Source organism: Patagioenas fasciata, chromosome 2 (assembly GCF_037038585.1).
Source record: "Patagioenas fasciata isolate bPatFas1 chromosome 2, bPatFas1.hap1, whole genome shotgun sequence".
Lineage (NCBI taxonomy): Eukaryota > Metazoa > Chordata > Aves > Columbiformes > Columbidae > Patagioenas > Patagioenas fasciata.
In genome coordinates, this window is record NC_092521.1 from 144,653,219 (window position 1) to 144,668,172 (window position 14,954).

The 14,954-nt window shown below is 36.5% G+C and overlaps 1 protein-coding gene across 6 annotated transcripts in view; it reads right to left on the reverse strand.

The window, feature by feature from the left end:
- AKAP9 (A-kinase anchoring protein 9) overlaps positions 1-14,954 on the reverse strand; it is a 112,913-nt gene that overhangs the window by 74,434 nt on the left and 23,525 nt on the right. For 4 of the 6 annotated variants that reach the window (XM_071805138.1, XM_071805141.1, XM_071805140.1 and 1 more), the window contains exons 2-5: positions 14,077-14,328; positions 8,494-8,538; positions 836-889; positions 250-420 (exon numbers count right to left, since the gene is read on the reverse strand). In XM_071805138.1, coding sequence (XP_071661239.1) covers positions 250-420; positions 836-889; positions 8,494-8,538; positions 14,077-14,328 — 522 coding nt within the window. The remainder of the gene's footprint in view (positions 1-249; positions 421-835; positions 890-8,493; positions 8,539-14,076; positions 14,329-14,954) is intronic. The other 2 variants (XM_071805142.1, XM_071805143.1) reach the window with 2 other exon arrangements.

Below are 14,954 nucleotides of genomic sequence, written 5' to 3' on the forward strand. Positions count from 1 at the left end.
TTGGAGAAAGTCACTGTGAAGAAGACTCAATTTTAGACACAAAATATAGAGAAAAAAGACAGACAATGCAAATGCCCTTCAAAGAAACAGAACACATGGTATGTGATTGGAAGAAATTATGTGTAATTCTATAGCACACACTTGACTGCATTCTGAAGAGCTGCCAGAAGTGCGAGCTCTTTCAGGTGATGCTCTTGCATTTTGCATGTACCCGAGGAGCAAGTAGAAAGCAACATAAGGTAATTATACCTGTTGCAATCCTTCTGTACCATATGCTGCCCTCATTTCTTCTAGCTCTCTGTTTAGCTCTTCGATCTCTTGTTGTTTCCCAGCCAATTCATTCTCCATCACCTCTAGCTGCTTGGGAGAGTGCTGAATTCCATGCTCAGAACAAATCTCTCCAACTCCAAATTCTTCTTCCTAAATCAATCCAAGTTCCTTAACATGCCAGTTTTTATGCTTTATCACAGTAAGTATACTCAAATAAAAAATTCTGTATCAAATGCCATCTTAGTACATTAACATACAATACAGCATCAAAGATCTTATTGCCATGGTAAGCTCCTTTGTTAGTATAATTCACACCTCAGAAGCACTGACACAATACGTTTCTGCAAGTTCTGCTTTATAATCTTAGCCTTAACAGAAATAGTAAATTGTTTTGTATTTCAATTTTTACTGATAAACTATATTAATATATCACAAACAATGCAGATGCAGAGCACAGCATGCAAAATAAGAGTATTAGTCAGCAACATAGTTTTTGTTCACAGCAAATTGTTTGAGGTTTTTAGTATTCACTATTAGTATTACAATTCAATTTGCAATACTGTACCCTGATTAAGTCTGCAGGTGTTGCTGTTCTTGTCACAAAACTGCAACCATTTACCTGTATAAAGACAATTTCTAAATATGTTATTATTCGAAATCAAGCTTAATTTCTATTTTCCATTCATTTGAATTTTATGTGATAATTCCTGCAGACCCATGGTAATTTTTATGCTACAAAAATTTACTTAATTTGAAATACACAACAGTGTTATGTATAGTAAATTGCATCAAAGTAAGCATAGGTAACAGGTAAAATACCCCTAATTGAAAAAATAGATACTACTGTCTAAAAACAAAAAGCATATTATGAATTTGAACATCTAGAGAAAACAAAGGAATTCAGTTTTAAAGGTCAATGCAAAGCTTTATACTTTAAATGTTTAAAATACAGTACTATTGCATTTTACATTAATGTTTAAAATTTCTAAATATTACCAAGGATAGTTACGCTTTCTAAAAGACATCAATGCACCCCAAGATTTACTATTTCTGAAAGTCACCGTTCTTTCAATAGTGGATGAAAGGCAGGATCATAGACTCTCACCCCCAATTTGAAGGTATTTCTTAAGATTGAAAAAGAGTAGAAATTATACATTTAACATAGAACACTTGAAAAAAAATCCTTTTTCACTCACCTAACACCGCAACCCCTTTCAGCTTCTATGACAATATTGATTCTACAGACTGTGCAAACCAATAATGATGAATCTCCAAAAGGCAAACACAAGCCAAAGGAGCAGTTATACATTAAAAAAAAATCCAAATGAAAAGAATATGCAGTGTACTTGTGAGTAACCATAACAGAGAGGCAGGCTTTTAAAACAGCAGACCCATGTTTTAAAATGAGAAAGCAAGAACAGCTGTATTTCCCCTTAGAGCTATTTATTAGATCAGAGCCTGAAACTAAAATAATGGTACTAGAGATGGAAAAGCATCATAGCATTTTAGACCCAACTACTACGTTTACATCAGACAACTGCCGTAGCCTCGATCAGGGGTTATTTGCAAAAGACTGCCATGCCTGAATAAATCAATAAGTTACCCAACATGAAAGTACACTATTATAAATGGGATCAATATAGTCAATGAGTCTGTATTAAGAAAATGAATATACCTGCATTAGACGAGAATTTGCAGAGCTGACACAGTGCCCTTTCAGTCCCTGACTTCCATAGTAAAAAGGAAGACACCACAGAGAGATTACTACCTTATTTTAGAAAGAATAAAGAAAATTGCAACAAACAGCAGTCCAGGCAATTCCCAGAAGCACTGTACATCACCTGGGTATTGCCAGATGTTCGCTGTACATTCAAACATTCAAGTGTCTATACAGTGCCTGGCACCAATGTCTTTATTCAGATTTTGGCACATGTCCCAGATTAATAATACTAATACTTCAATATAAACTCTATTATGAAATACTTATTTTCCTTTTTTTTTTTACCTCCCATTTTACTTAGGTTTAATTGATAAAGACGTAGTGTATGATTCCTGTAATTTACCACAGTAGACATGCTTCTCTTCCTGTGAATCATTTCTGTGTGCAACAAAGACTCTCAGATTCTTTATAGCAAGGGCTTCTAGGAAAGATATAAAAGACATATCTCATTAAATGTTCCAGACTCCTCAGGAGCTGAAATTTCTACAAAAGACCCTTTACTTATACAAGGGATTTTGCTACACACATTCAAAACAACTGTCTGGAACTGCAGAAATCCCACCTCATTTCATGGGAGCTCAGCTCTTAAACATCACAGGAGTGAACCACAGCAACACGGTAGCCCATGTTGTTTCTCATCTGGTACCTTTTCCTTTCAAATGTCTCTTTCTTTCTTGTAAAGTGCAAGTTGAAACACAACAGGACAACTAACTGGACTGTAATCTGTGGGAAAAGCCACCAGACCCCCACAGCAGGGCACAGGGTGACGGGAGCCTCATGAACGGCCTGGCAACTTCTGGCATGACAAAAACGCTGCTGTGTCAGAGCAGACAGACATGTGGGGCTGAGTTATTAGCTTCAAAATATCTTAATTTAAAATTGTTTTTTCACTCATCTGAAAGACATGAATATTGTAGCCTAGATACTAACCTCAGTGTTAAGAGATGTCTACACAAGGCCTGTTGAGGAGCGGCTGAGGGAGTTGGGGCTGTTCAGCCTGGAGAAAAGGAGGCTGAGGGGAGACCTTATCACTGTCTACAACTACCTGAAAGGAGGTTGTAGCATGGAGGGTGTTGGTCTCTTCTCCCAAGTAGCAAGAGAGAGGACAAGAGGAAACGGCCTGAAGTTGTGCCAGGGGAGGTTTTAGATTAGATATTGGGAAAAACTTCTTCACGGAAAGGTTTGTCAGGCATTGGAACAGGCTGCCCAGGAAAGTGGTGGAGTCACCATCCTTAGAGGTGTCTAAAAGACATGTAGATGAGATGCTTAGGGACATGGTTTAGAGGTGGACTTGGCAGTGCTGGATTGACAGTTGGACTCAATGACCCTGAAGGTCTTTTCCAACCAAAACAATTTGATTCCTATTGGACTTCTGTGCTTTGTTTCATGGCCCCAGTGGCTCACCCATATAGAGGTCTTCTGCAAGCCCATAAATAGTATTGATATAGACTCTTATAATTTCCTCTTTTAAAGCTTTGCACTCCACCTTTAATGCTGAAATGTCCTTATGCCCTAATGCCTTAAAATGCCCTTGGTTACACATACTCTAGCAAACAACTAAAGATTTAAAGTAATAACCAAACCTCATCACATTTTCAGATAATGGAAACAAGGAGTAACAAGAGCTCTAGGTATAATTGCATAAACAAATAATCACAAATTAAGAAAAAAATTTTACAACACAACTGTTTTGGTGAACAAAAGACATGAAAAAAGTGAAGGTTATGGAAATCCCTCAAAAGATGTTCTGTTTGATTTTTCTTCCTTGTTGTATTTTCAAAATAACTCACAGAAATAGTATCTACTGATACAAAGGATAATTTTTAGGCTATTGGCTAAAAATTAAGGTATAATTTATATTGCATCAGCAAATACATATGCTTAAGACAAATGAAAGGAATCTTCCAGAAAAACACAAGGAAAACCAAAGTCCATCACTGAAATAAGGCAGCAATTCATGAGAATTGCCATTAGAGGTTAGGATTTAATTTATGAAATCAGTGTACCGCTTTTAATGTTCCTTAGACCTTGGAAGACCTGATGGTGTACTTCAGAAATAACAGTAATAATACGTAACTACTTATAATATTAATGTCAGTACTACAGAGATTTCCCTTTATAAATAGCAAATTCACGCTCAGTATAAACCAATACACGTTTTTCAATCACTGAAATAAAGTAGAAAATACCTTAATGCATCAAAATAATGCAACCTAGTACAGACTGGCAAGCAGACTTTCGATATAAAAAGTGCTCTGATTTGGCAGTAGACACATACAGAAGCATCTGGAATTAATTAGCAATTTTACCTCATGTTTTCATTTCCTCCTCGCCCATTTCTTTCACATTTTGAACACCTGATTCCTTCACAAAAATGAATACTTAGACCTCCAACACTGCTTCTCAATGTTCTTAGCCTCTCTTCAATTTTCTAATGTTACAACTGACTATATGAAACTTAGCTGAAACTAGCAATTAGGATAACTTGGGAAAAGTAATTTCAGGTTTTTGTTTGCCCGTTTGTTGTTTGTTTTGAGGTTTGTTTTGTTGTGTTTTTTGGTCTTTTTCTAATATTCCATAAATGAGAAGCATTTTTAGTTTGTGATTAAAATAATTTCAGTCATACAATTTAACTAAGCTTAATAGCGTCTGAAAGATAACAATGAGCGGCTTTTTAAAAAGTGGCTTTCTGAAACAACCTGGATATGGGGGCAACTTTACCTTACACGGTTATTAAGACAAACAAACAAATCTGTCAGAAAAAGACTAACTACCCTTAGTCCTGAGTTTAGACCATAACCCTATAATAGCTAATCACCATTATAATCTAAGGCTATGCAGGTGTGTCTCATTCTTGCTCAAACTGAATAACTCGTTACAGAAGGCAAACTGGTCATATGAAGGATTTATCAGTCTTCAGTCCGGCTATTATCTTTCACAGTGTAGGCAGTTAGAGAGGTGGCAGAACAAAACTGAACAAGTGACTGTATTTACAATAAAATTCCTTCAGAACAAGAATTCTTACATAAATATTCATTAGTTCCCTCAGCTTTGCTTAGATGACTGTACTGGCTTATAACTGTGTACCTGGTAAGGGAAATACTTCTCACTGATTTTTATCCATTTCCTCAAGAGAAGGAGCTGAAGAATTAAAAACATCTGACTTATTTCACCAATAGCAAAAGAACAAATTCTTTGACCTGCTTGTCTTTGAAGCATGACAGCCCTGACTTCAACATAATTTCTGACAAAAAACACTAAAAAGAATACAGATGCTCTAAACAATGAGGGGAAGGATGGAGCAATAGGCTTATGTTTCTACAAATGTGTGAATTCTTAGCATTCTGAAAAGGAGGTCACGTATCTGAAAAAAAAAGGTAAGCTCAAGATTTCATACAACTTCATAAATATGCTATTACAGACAAAATTTAACTTATTCTCATCTTCCTCAATGGAAAAGGCTTCAGATCGCTTTATTAACAGGGTAATAATGAATGTAAGTAGACCTTTAATAATAAAAGTAACATTACAGCTGACATGAAACATATTGAAAATTCAGTTCCTACAAGACACGCATTCCTAAACATGTTGTTTCCTCATTGCAGATACCAGCCAATTGTCATTAACTGGAACTTAAAAGTGCTTATTACGACAGCAACTCTCACCACTTGAGTTTGTTCTTCACCAGATCCAGTATCATGTTTTTATTCACAAGTTTTGCATTGCCTACTTATGTCTTAGAAAACAACTCTCAGGGAAGCAAAAGGTCTTTTTTCCAGGAATTAGAATAAGAAATGCCTAAAAACCCATCTGTTGTTGCATTTTTGAGGAAACCTGCAATTTTGAGGAAATCTGCAATTTTTAAAAGGCACATTCAGAAGGCAGTCTGGCTGCAGTTCTATTGTCTTTAGTATCTGAAAAATTGTTCCCTAATATACTCTGTAGGTACCCACAGAAATCTTTGAAGCTGGATAAAGGTACCTGTTTCATTTTGAAAACAATTTTCACATATAGAGCTTTGAATTCAACTGATACTAACAACGAAACATTAAAAATCAGAACATATTCACAATTACCATAAGGCATCATTCTAGAGCTTTCTGTATTCTGTTTCCTTATGCAAAGATTGTATTTTCTTGGGTTTTTGCAGTTTCCTACACGGCTTCCTACAACCTCAGAAGTGATCAAAATTTCTTAGTCATACTTCATTATATATGTAATACCTCTCACTTGTAAAAAACCAGGAACATCAATGTCATTGTCAACTGTTTTCTAATGGTTTGTTCTTCACATACTGCATATTCCATCTAATAGTAATCACATACCATGGTGACGCATATTCTAAAAAGATGCAGTAAGGTCACAGCAGTTGTTCAAACGTGTATTTGCTACACTCTCAATGACAAACTGTGTGCACATACTGCCCTATCATCTTACCATACATAAAGCAAACTCAGATTCTTTTGTTCTTTAGTGCTTTAATTCCTGGGACAAAATAAAACACATTTTATCTATGAAAAATACTAAATCTTTAAACTGATTTTTGTCCCCAGGTAGTGTTTGCTTCAACCTCTTCCACCTATCTCTCCACAAAAGCCAGCCTTCCTTCCTTTCCTTCCTTCCTTCCTTCCTGTTTCTCTCGTTCTCTCTTTCACTTACACTACTCCCCAGGAGGTGGACTGGAATCTTCGATTCCAGAAGTGCTGGTTTCAGATATTTTTTAATTTGCATCACAAAAACATGCCATAAGAACGATCATAACTGACCAGATCATGGGTCCATACGGTTCAGTATTTTGTATTTGAAAGTAGCCCATAACGAATATGTGGGAACATTTTCCCTGTACTCCCAAGTGCCTACTCCCAACACACCAGAAGAAAGCAAGGGTGCTTATAAACAAGGTCAGGAGGCAGATGTGGGAGACAAAGAATCAAAGTGAGGAAGAGAGGGACGGGAAAAGAATTCAACTAGAAAGGCTGAGACCAGATCTATGGAGGAAGCTGTAAGTGGGATTGATGGGAAAGGCTGGGAAATAAACTGGGCTTCAGAATGACTGAAGAAGGAAAAAGAAGAGAAATAGGCCGAAAAGCCTATAACAGAGTTGACAAACTCATTTTCACCAGGGGACACATGAGCCTCGCCATTGCCTTCCAAGGGCCGAATCTAATTTTAAAACATTTTTTAAAATTAAAAAATTTTAAAATTAGATTCGGCCCTTGGAAGGCAATGGCGAGGTTCATGTGGCCCAGGTGAAAATAAGTTTGACACCCCTGGCCTGTAATATTGAGATAAGAAACCAAGCAAGAGGAAAAGGCAAGAGCTGTAAAATTCACAGGAGCTATTACAGAAAAGGGAAGAATTTAGAGAAAAACAGGGTGCAGAAAACAGACACAAAGTTGGTCAAAGGGAACAAGCCGGGAGAAGAAACAAGTGAAGACAGAGCATTTAAGCTGGGCAATAAAGTCCCTCCATTTCTCAGGGCATGTCCAGACTACCCACTGTGGTCAGTATTTTATTTTTGCACCATGTAGTGCAGGTCAGGGACACATTGTCTGGTGTGTATATTCCCTGAGGCTTCACAGTGAGCAGCTGTAATACTAGAATGGAACAGTTATTCCAAGGTGTAGTCACCTCCTCTTACAAAAGGCTAAATCAAGAGATGAACAAAGTATTCTACACTAAATTTACTTCAGTAATGGAGACTTGTTTGATTACTTCATCCCTTTCACTTGTTGCCAAGCTTAAGATTCTGGGGTGTGTTTTGCAGAAGCGTTTAATACAGACATCTGCAAAACAAAACCCAGACTGTCACTACAAAATGCAATTGTTTTAGACATGAAAAGTTAATTTTTTAAACTAGAAACAATATCTACTGTACTGCGATATTCCATGGCTATTTCTTGCAAGCATGTTCTCGACCCACAGTTACGCATGAGTTAGTTTACTCCTTACAAACATAACAAACTGTCTTACTTCGCAATACTAAAGTTCCACATATGTGGATATGAGATAAAGACAGCTTAATAAGTGAAAGAAAACAAAACAAACCCCCCAAACAACAAGTGATACAAAGGCAATCGCTCACCAGCTCCCAGCAGCAGACTCGCGCCCAGCCAGTCGCTGAGCGACAGCTGCTTTGGAACTCATTAAAACCCTAATCAACTTGTTAAATACTTTCCCACAGAAAATTAATAGAAATTATGCACAGCCACAATTCTGATGGCAACATGAAGCATTAATACAAGCGTAACGATGACATTGTTACAACAGTTCATAGATCTACTGCATTATTGATTATAGTAGCTATCCCATTATGTAGTTGACACAATGCTTGTTTAATGGCACATTAATCATACCAGTAATGACATGCAACAGCTTTGTCTATAATATCACGTCTGCTCTTTCTTTCCTTTTCTTCTTGAAAAACAATGCACATCATTGCAGTAAACATGGAAAAGAAAAAGTTGAAAGAAAGGTTAGGAAAAGCGTTACTTCAGTCTTACCTCAGAACTGTAATCTTCTACTGTGGTGGAAATTTCACTTTCCGGCTAAAATAAAATATTAAAATATTTACAATTATGGCACTCTAAAAATATTAAACAAGACATTTTCCATCTGTTTCTGAGAATGCAGACAGTATTCCAAAATATTAAGGCGTATATGAATTTGATTAGAATATACAGAAAGCGAAGGTCACCTTCACCTCCTTGAAATTGCAGCTTTAAAAAAGAAAAAGCTACCTTGCTGTTCAATTCTCATAATGGAAACATAATAATTACATGAAAAAGTCTTCTAATGAAAACACAACCTACAAGTACAAAACAATATTTTGGAAATGTAGCTTTTTTCTTTAAAAAAATAAGCAGTACCACGAAAAAGATCCTAGCATAAGTTCAAACTTAGTAGGTAATCATAGTAAAGGGCAAAGAACTTGTACATTGAAGCTTAGGCTAGAGTGAAAAAATAAGAATTCTCAAAGGAAGGTGACTACTGAAAATAATGATCTAATTTTTTATGGTAATTTTGCCACATATGAGATTTTTAAAACATGAATATATTGTTGGTCCTTTTTGAATACCAAGCTAAAGGAAAAAAAAAAAAAAAAAAAATCAAAACACCAAAAAGAAAAACCACAAACAAACAAACCAAAACAAACTAAAATAAAAAATAGTGAAAACCATATAGTGCTCCATCAGTTTAGAGGTGCAATATTTGTTAGCAGCATAAATCATATTTCTAAAATACCTCCTTCAATCCTGCATCTATGTAGTTTTTTTGGCCATTAAGACTAAGTATTTTTGCCAAGGGATTTATTGAAAACAAGTACAGAAAGATGACCAAATGAGCTGAGTTCAATGGATCTGTCTTCTGTGCTAAGGTGTTCATGCAAACCCTGATATAAATAAGTTTAAAAGACTTAAATCCTATGAACTCACATAGTAGACTTCAATGCTGGAAGACTTAATGCTATTCTTTTGCTGTCAGAATCGATAACATTACAAGCAGCCAACATTTTCCAGGCTTTCATCTTGCTCTCCAAGCAGCCCTGTTCCGTGCCTGAGACCCGATCAACCTTCTTTCAAAATCTACCTCCTTCCATGATTAAGCCACACACTCTCTACGCTTCCATTCTTCTTTGGTCAACAGAAGTATGTTTTACACAGCTTATCTGTCTGAACCACAGGAGTCCAGTTTAAAAGGAAATACTTCAGAAAATTTGTTGATACACACACTGTTAGCAGCACAACATCCTTATAAAGGATAATGGCAACAAAGCTATTTGCAAGTCCTCTCAATACTTTATGGAATTTGAAATAGGTTTCTGCTACACACTGACTTCAGGCTGTTTGTTTACACATATTCTACCAATTACACCCCACTGCATTTTCTTTCTACAAACAGCTATTCTCTTCTGGCAAGATGTTTTAATTCTTTATGTAATGTGTTCTTCACTGACAAGGTGGTTGATAGTTGCCGATGAAGAGTCTTTGAGATGTCTGTTCAGTGTATTTTAACTATCTCCATCAACTTTGCAGGTAGTATCTTTAATGATAGCACTTAAGTGTTCAGAAAATTGAAAACACTTTCATCTGTATACTTTCTTCAGAGGAAAAGAGAATAATCAGCCTGTGGAACACAGGAGGTCCCTCTCAGAGGAGCTAGTTTCTGTATGCAGTTAAGCATTACTCATAAGTCATGTCTTCTGGCACTGGATGCCCAATATTGTCATAGGATTCACAAAAGAACACATATGTGGAATTGGCCATGAGAACTGAAAAGCAATTTTTATGTTTCTTTAGAAAGCATTCACAGGTGACAATAAAATGTTTTGCAAGAATGAACATCCAGGACTAAACTACTCCAATTGCAATGGATGAGAGTATTAAAAGCTGAGAACCAAGACTGAGAATTCATGGAACCAAATTCTACCTGAAGTTACTCGACTTTTTTATGACCTCAGTGTAAACTGTTACAAAAATGTGACTCCAAAATTCTGGATTCATTCTTGAATGTGTTATTAGCCAGTGGCAGAAGAGAAAAGAATTTTATTTCAGGTTGGCCAGTTTCACAAGGGTCACTAAGTGCTCCATAGATGATCACAACCTAAGACTAATTGAGAGGACCATGAGTAGGAAGGGAGGCAAAGAGAATGTAAACTGAAAATCCCAGTCATGAAACTCTCTCTGTAGGTCCATCCTGAGCTTTATGGGTCCTTAGTATTTGTAGAACATTCCAGATAAGAAGCACTATTCTTATATATTCTTATATATTTTATACATATATTCTTAAAATCATATATTCATAAACATATACTCAAAAACCACTCAATTAAAAGGAATCTATTTCCTGGTAATTTATAATCCAAACCAACTGACTACCATCAGATTTAAATAGCATACATCACAGTGGAGATAAACTACTCTCAAATCTGAATATAATCTGCAGTGAGGTAAACCAGTCCTGATTGTATAAATTTCCTGTCTCAGAAAACATCACCAACAAGGAATAAAACTAAGAATTTATTCGGGTTTCTATTCTTTGGTAATATGGCATTAGAATTGTTTATTCTAAAATTAAATGTGCATGTGGGTAATTTCCACATCTCTAAATCTATTATAGATCACCATTTACAGATAGAAAGGAAGGCATCATACCAGAGGTTTTCTTATGCATCCAAGAAAACTGGCAAGATATCCTGGCAATCTTTTGGCCAGACAGTGAATGGAAAGATGACTGGATTCAGTCAGAACCATATGCTGCTGAGAATCTATTGTCTTTTCTTGTGGCACTGACTTCAGTATTGAACAGACCATTTCCAAACATTTATCTTCATTCTCCAAGTTCAAAACATTTTTCAAGGGATTCTTCATTATCTAAAGTGGCTGGGCTAATTTTTACTACATTTTATTTATCCAGCCTTTTTTTCAGTTCCTCCACCTTACTGTACATCCCAGAATACATCTCTTCTCTAGTCAAAGCCTATGGTTGCTCTTTGCTTTCATGCTTCTATGATAGCAATGCCTTACCCACATTCACCACCTATGTCTTTGCTCACTGAGCTGTCTCTGTTTCTCCAAACTGCTTATGTTTCCACATTTCTGTCACTTTTCTCCCCTAGTTCTTCCCAAGAATCCTTCCCAGTGTTGCCTTACTCTGTTTCTGTTCCTTGCCTGTCAAGTCTCAGGCACTATCAACTGGAAATGAAACAACGAACATGGAGCTCTGAACTTTATCACCTACTTGAGTGAACAGTTAAGCTATTCTAAAACTATTACCAAATGGATTTGTCCTGTGAAAAACAAAAGACGAGTTACTAATCCAACCTCAGACAATTAGCAGGTATTCTTCATCACAGAACTTCGTACTTTTCTTTTCTAAGAAGCTTTGTGTAATAGCTTTTACTACTCAGGTGACTCAAGGACAATTTTACTGTGCCACAGGTTAATTTATTTTGCTTTCCTGGCATTAGTACATTCTTGCAAAGCAGCCTGCTTCAATGCATCGTTTCAAGACTTCTCAGAAAAGGCAATCTCAGCAACTATTTACCGTGAAACTGGCTTTTGCTTTCTTTCGTTTTTAATTTCAGGAAGTCAAAAAAGAAGCAAAAAGTTTCATTGATCCAATTTATACCCTGGGCTCTGCCTTCTAGATTATTTCTACATTTATATGGAAAAGGACACTATGGATGTCAAGATCAATAGATATCAGGGTGCAACAGAATAAACACAGAAACCAAAGACAATTAGAAACTCAACATATTATTCTCTTTGTGAGAAGAAGACAAACAGCATTTAACATGACACAAATTAAGACCTAGAGACATTAACCAAGAAACACCAACTGATATTTCTCTAATAAATCTTGTAAATAGACTGCTCATCTGAGAGAGGACTGAAAACCTTGTAGGAATTACAAGTTCAGCTAGAAGGTAAAATGGAATGGATAGGGACAGTACAGAACACTGATAGTTCTTCCAGAGTTCTTCCAACTAATTTCTGTAGCTTGAGGGATTACAGGGGGATGGAGGAACCCACCCTTAGGAAAAGAAAGGAAATAAAAGCCAAAGAGATGATGGCAAAAAATAACTTTGAATTCTCTAAACGGACTTTTGCCCTCCCTGAAAAGGAACTCCTCTAACTTCAGATGGGGAATAAGCTCCCAGAGGAGTACCTCTGTTTCACTTTCCGTTATTCATATTGAGTAAGGGAACCCTTTGTTATTTGTATTTGGACATGCTAATTCTGCTGGGGACTGAAAAATCATACTAGAAAAACTGCAGGGAGATAAACCTCTATCCACAAAACTACCAAAGAGCCCAGTCAGGACTTTTAGTTAGATAGCCAGTAAAGTTAGATGTCCTGCATCTACTTTGTGGTACAGAAAGAACAATTCTAGATACAAAATGCAGTAAAAGATGAAGAAAATGTTATCAAAATTTAGCTAGAAAAGTGTCCTGCATAATGCCTCCAGTAATCTTGCCTTACTCTCCTGACACAGCAGCCTATAAACACCTCAAGAAAGCTGTCTGTAATTCTCCATTGCAGGGATTAGCCTGAAACTGCCTATTACATTGGCTGCCATTTCAGCTCAGCAAGCTCTAATCCAATTACTCTAATACACGCTCCCTGTCCAAATCATTGCACTTATAAGACTAAAAACAGTAAGTTATGTCTGACCCTCCATCAGGGTAATCTCTTTTTTTTTTTTAAACACAAAAGCAAGAGATTTTCAATAAGTGTCATTTTTCTACTACTTCTCAGCTGCTGGAAATGAGATAATGGAGTCAAAATAGTTTCAAATGGTCTATCCTAGCACAGGAATGACAAGTCAAAATGCAGAGCATCCAGCTGTACCACATCTCCCAGAAAAGTCTGCATTTACACGCACAGAGCTGGGAATCTGTCTTGAGTTGCTTGTTCAGAATGTCACTCACATCCCGTCAAAGGCATTACTTTCAAGAATGGAATAAGTTATTCTGTAAATAACATTAGCATCTCTTGATCCTAGATACATATCTGGAACAACATACCACATCACACGAATTCACCTCCGCTTAGAACTGAACTGGACTGTCACGAGACACCCTGCAAGCTTCCCAGAGCACCTACCTTCAGCCACTAGCAATCAGCATTATATTTCATTAAGTAGACCATCTGTTTATCTAAATTAATTCCTCCTTCTCATTAACCAGAGAAAGATTCAAATTACAGGAAAGACGTGTGGCTTTGCATTTTGCTGTAGCCATAGCTGCAGTGATCAAAAATGCACTGTAATTTGTAAACTTCTAATAAAACAAAAAGCACAAAATGAAGCAAGAAAACAATACCAAATTTTGCCCATTTAGGGAATACAGCAGAACCAAACTTCCATAATCTACAGTACACTGACTACCACAGAAAACTTGATGGCAGAAAATGGGTAGAAAGTGCCTTCTCTGGACATAGAAAGGACAGATAGGGGAGGCAACAAATTAATATCCAAAATCTCTTATAATTCCTGCTGTCCCACTCTCAAAATTAAGAGACTATTTTGTTCCACCCCCCCACTTTCCCCCAGTAACTGTTTGCAGCCTGACACAAACTCACCTCGATGCTGTAAGTCTGATTGTGTTTGATAATTTCTCCACTATGCAAAGTCCTGACAACAGCAAAGTCAGCAGCAGCTGCTCCCCGTCGGCTGCTGCACGTGGATGCTTCATCGCCTTGAGATCGATCAGCATCAATCCCATCCTGTATCGATTCTTCATCTTTGACATTTGCTGTTTTCTTCTTCTTTTTCTGCTTCTTTGATCCATTGTGACCATGAGTTTGTGCCTTCCGCTGCCTAAATTGGGCAAGCTGTGAAGACAAAATCTTGTTAAAGGTGAAAGTTTTCCTCTTTATTCCTAATGACATCCTCTATAAAGCCTTACCAGCTGCTCTACGTAAAGCCTCAAACTAATCATTACTGAAAACAAGTTGGAAGTTAATGCTGCATATCTGAGGCACATTCATATTATTATTCCCTTTACATAGTTTGTTTTAAAAAAATTATTAAATGTTAACCAACAGTCCATTAATTAATTCCTTTTCAGTTTCATACCAGCAAGTTAGTGTTCCACAGACTGCCACCTAGAAATCAAAACATTCAAAGGTAAAGGTGCAAATGGCATGATAAAGGACAAATACAACAAAATAACCTCTGATCTCATTTTTCAATTTTATAGTAACAAATACATCAAAATTAATTCACAAAAAATACTTTTAATTTTTACACCAGAAACAAATAAAAGCAAACCTTTCTTCCAGCAAGTAGCATAAAGATTTTTAAAAACTCAAAAAGCAGATCAAGTTACTGAAATCATCATAAAGAAACAGCAATATACATAATGATGGAATAGCCTAAAGACAGTGAGCAAATTACAAGATACACTACCTTGTAGCAAAACATGCTGATGAACAAAAAGTCACAGGTGAGTCAGATA